This window comes from Montipora capricornis, chromosome 10, assembly GCF_036669925.1.
Source record: "Montipora capricornis isolate CH-2021 chromosome 10, ASM3666992v2, whole genome shotgun sequence".
NCBI lineage: Eukaryota > Metazoa > Cnidaria > Anthozoa > Scleractinia > Acroporidae > Montipora > Montipora capricornis.
The window spans coordinates 1019667-1023238 of NC_090892.1; the positions used below are offsets into that span (position 1 = coordinate 1019667).

At 39.4% G+C, this 3572-nt stretch overlaps 1 protein-coding gene across 1 annotated transcript in view; it reads left to right on the forward strand.

The window, feature by feature from the left end:
* The window catches only part of LOC138020143 (uncharacterized), a 13192-nt gene extending 13130 nt beyond the window's left edge, over positions 1–62 (forward strand). The window contains exon 4 of the mRNA XM_068867170.1: positions 23–62. Coding sequence (XP_068723271.1) covers positions 23–62 — 40 coding nt within the window. The remainder of the gene's footprint in view (positions 1–22) is intronic.
* The last annotated feature ends 3510 nt before the right edge of the window (positions 63–3572 follow it).

A 3572-nucleotide genomic window follows, 5' to 3' on the forward strand; every position in this document is an offset into this window, starting at 1 on the left:
TCTTTAATTGTTTTGTTCTCAGGCCCAATTTGAAGTCTTTTCCCGCGCCTTTTCAAACATGAAGGGTACCACATAGGCCTTTTAGGACTTTATAGATTGTGCTAGTAAAAGTAGCCTTTTTTTGTCCAAATTATGCTCAAAGTGTAGAATATATGAAAGTCGTGTATTTGAACTATGGAGACAATGAAATAATCATTGCATCATGACTGCTACTTTTACCAGCAGCGATGCAAATTTACCTGAATGCAAAAGATGGTTTCAGATAGTTAGATTGTTTATGTTATTCAAAAGCGTATGAAGACTTGACGCCCTCACAAGGCACAACCCAAGTTTAGAGTTCCTTGTTTTCGGAAGGAAACTTTAAGAATCCCAGCCCCAGAGGCAAAACACTTGGCTAATAGCCCCGTTTCATGGTTAGTTTTTCTTATTTGCATTACAATGTAATCTAACTTGGGTTTAAACTACAAAATAACCCGAAATTGCTTCACATACATGCTAGATTATATTGTAATGCAAATGAGAAAAATTAACCGTGGAAAGGGCTATTGCAAGGGTGTCAATAAGGTTTAACCGTTAGCCGTAAAAAGGGTCAAAGCTTTAACCGTTAGCCGTGAAACAAATTGAAAACCGTTAACCATAATAAAAAAAACGATAGCGCAAATTAAAGTTCTCCAGTTGGTAATTATTATATTATAATGCAAAACAATGGGTAATAAATTATTACAATTTCAGTTAAGCGCAACGGGAAAAAAATTAACCGTCGTAAAAATGCTTAAAATTTAACCTTTAGCCGTAAAAGCCACTACCCCCATTGAGACCCTCATTTGCCAGTGCCGCCGAGAATTTGAAATTCAAGGCACCGATCAGAACAGGTCTTGAAACCAGTATGTCCGGATATCGAGGCAAGCGTCCTAGCGTCCTAACTACCGATCCGCACTGCCTCCATGAGGCGCCTTCATAACTTTATAACTTCACTTCCACTTCCTTGGCCATCAACCCTTGTTCATTTAAGTGCAACTCGCGCGCAGTCAGCCAGCAGATGGCCTCAGGTGTTATTGCTGTCCATGTTTTCCTCTATAGGATTTTTGCAAAAAAATTATGAAAAAACATGAGCTTCCGGAATTTGCAAGGGGTTAAGTTTGCGCAAGAGTGAATTAGATTAGATCGTTCTTCTAACACTTTCAGGTCTTGTCCAGCAAAGTCACAAATGGAGTTATTTTAGATACACTTTGCGCGCGAAACAAACAAAGGGCCGCAGATTTAAACCAGTCAGAAGAAACCATGTCACGCGTGACTGCTTCTGCCATGTTTTTGTCAGAGACATGACAACTGATTTTCGCGGGAACGGGTATTCTAAAAAGAGAGTCATTTGTGACTGTGCTGAGGAGCCCACCCATGCCATAACAACACTCTTATCTGATTCACTCTTGCCTTCTGTTTCATCGTTTTACAGCCGTTATTATCGTGGCTGACACGGAAAGCAACCTTGCACCTTGGGTGAACTTCATTTCTTAAATCATTGTAAATTGTAAATTTTTATTATGCAAATCAATAATCGAACCTGGGGTTGTGTATACACTTTTAATAATTGTAGATTTTAAGGAGTGTTTGCATCATTTTAAACTTTCGTCTTTTTATATATTTTTATAGTTATTATTATATGTAAATAATCCGTAATTCAGCCGTAAGGCTGCAATGTCTTATTAATAAAGTAATTACTATTACTATTACTGCTACGTTCAATCCCTTCCTTAAATACTCAGCTAGAAGAATGCAAGCTATTAAACTTGAAAGAAACCCAAGAAGTAAAGACACAATTTGCCTAGAATCCGTCATCTGCATTTACGAAGACCGGGGATGAGTCACGCGTTGTAGTAAGGCCAAATGTTTACACTTGGTCCCACACAATAATTATTTAAAAAAACAAATAAATGAGCAAGCTTTTTCCATCGCAAAGAACATTACATTTCCGTTGAGGGTCAGTTGTTTATTTATTTATTTATTAGTTTTAGTCTTCATACAAAATCTTTCAACTCACATGTCTCGGTTACAAATGTCATAGTCAAATCCGAGAGGCAATGAAACAGAAAGATTGTTTTCATTCACCTCCCCTTCAAATTGCCGCTGAAAAAACGCCAACTCTCTATTTTCGCATTCGCCATAGCACACTTTGTTTGCCCCCCAAATTTCGCAGAAACCATCGTTTCCAAATGCTCTTTAGGACACTGCATATTCCCAAGAGCATTTGAAATCAATGGCTTATGCAACATGGTATGCTTTTAGTGTATTCTTTTTCTTTCAGTAAATGTCCAACTATTGTAGCAGAGATTCAAATCAACAGTTTCGTCAATTCAGATCTAGGAACAAATCATGATCATCCTTTTCATCTTCTTCCACATAAAGGTCGACGTTCTCACCCATTTCAACTTGGCTTGTACATTTTGTGAGATGACACAAGTCGCTGCATTTTAGGTCGTTAAGGATGCACTCGAATGTCTTGTTCTCGCACGACTTCTTGCAGTTGTAAGCGATAAACTCGATGCGGATGGATCTTAGGGCAGGCAGCCTACTCGTGCAATCTATCTCAAGCCACTGACCGCTTCCCAAAACCCAGCCTTTTCCAACTGGACTCAGCACTTCATCATTGAGAAGACAATTCTTCACACAGCAGTCCGATCATTAGTGCGTTGGCAGTGCTTTTGGAAGCAGTCCCTGCAAGGCGGTAACTGGTCTGATTCTACTTCCCCCTTCTTCGCACAAAATACAGCATATCAGCAGTCATTAACATTCTGTGTCTCTTTATTAGTGCGATACAGGGCACATACAGACAATTCCAACCCCTTGCATAGCTCTGGGGAAACCGACCAATCCTCTCCAAGATTCTGACGAATTCTTTGGAACTCTTCGTCTTTAAGCATCAGTTTCAAAGGTTGAACCTTTCCGATGCCTGCAAATGCACTTACTGAGTTACATCCCGTAAAGGCATGTAAATACAGGAAAGGCCTTGCATTCATCCTCTCCAATTGAGTGAGATATCTTTCGATGTATCTTTCAAGGTATTGCGACACACATCGCTGGCAAGTGGGACTATGATTGCTATCGCGAAGACAACACAGAAGACGCGCACATCTGTATCCTGAGAGGAGACAACGATAACATTAAAAGGTGGTTTGGATGCATACTTGGAAGGATGGATTTATTTATTTATTTATTTTTTGCCACAGAAAGAAGAAATTAAAATACAAATATGAACAATCAAAAAAGAGAAGATGGAAAGAAAAATTATTGAATTACATTGGTGGCGAGGAGGAACTACTAAGCTTATGTAAATTAGGCCTCCCCAAGTAAAGGGGGAGACGGGTGTGTGTTTCCTCTCGCTCCGATTGTAGTTCTTCTACTTCTTGTACACCTTGTATCCTCAGTTTATACCCTAAATTGCCGGAAGTGATGCAAAATTCCTTGCCTTTTGCACAACTAGAGGTCTTACCCCAGTGGTCAACGATGACTGAAATAATCAAGCTGTTCTTATTTTGAAGAGGGTAGTTTCTAAAGAAACTGTGGTGCTGCGTCGG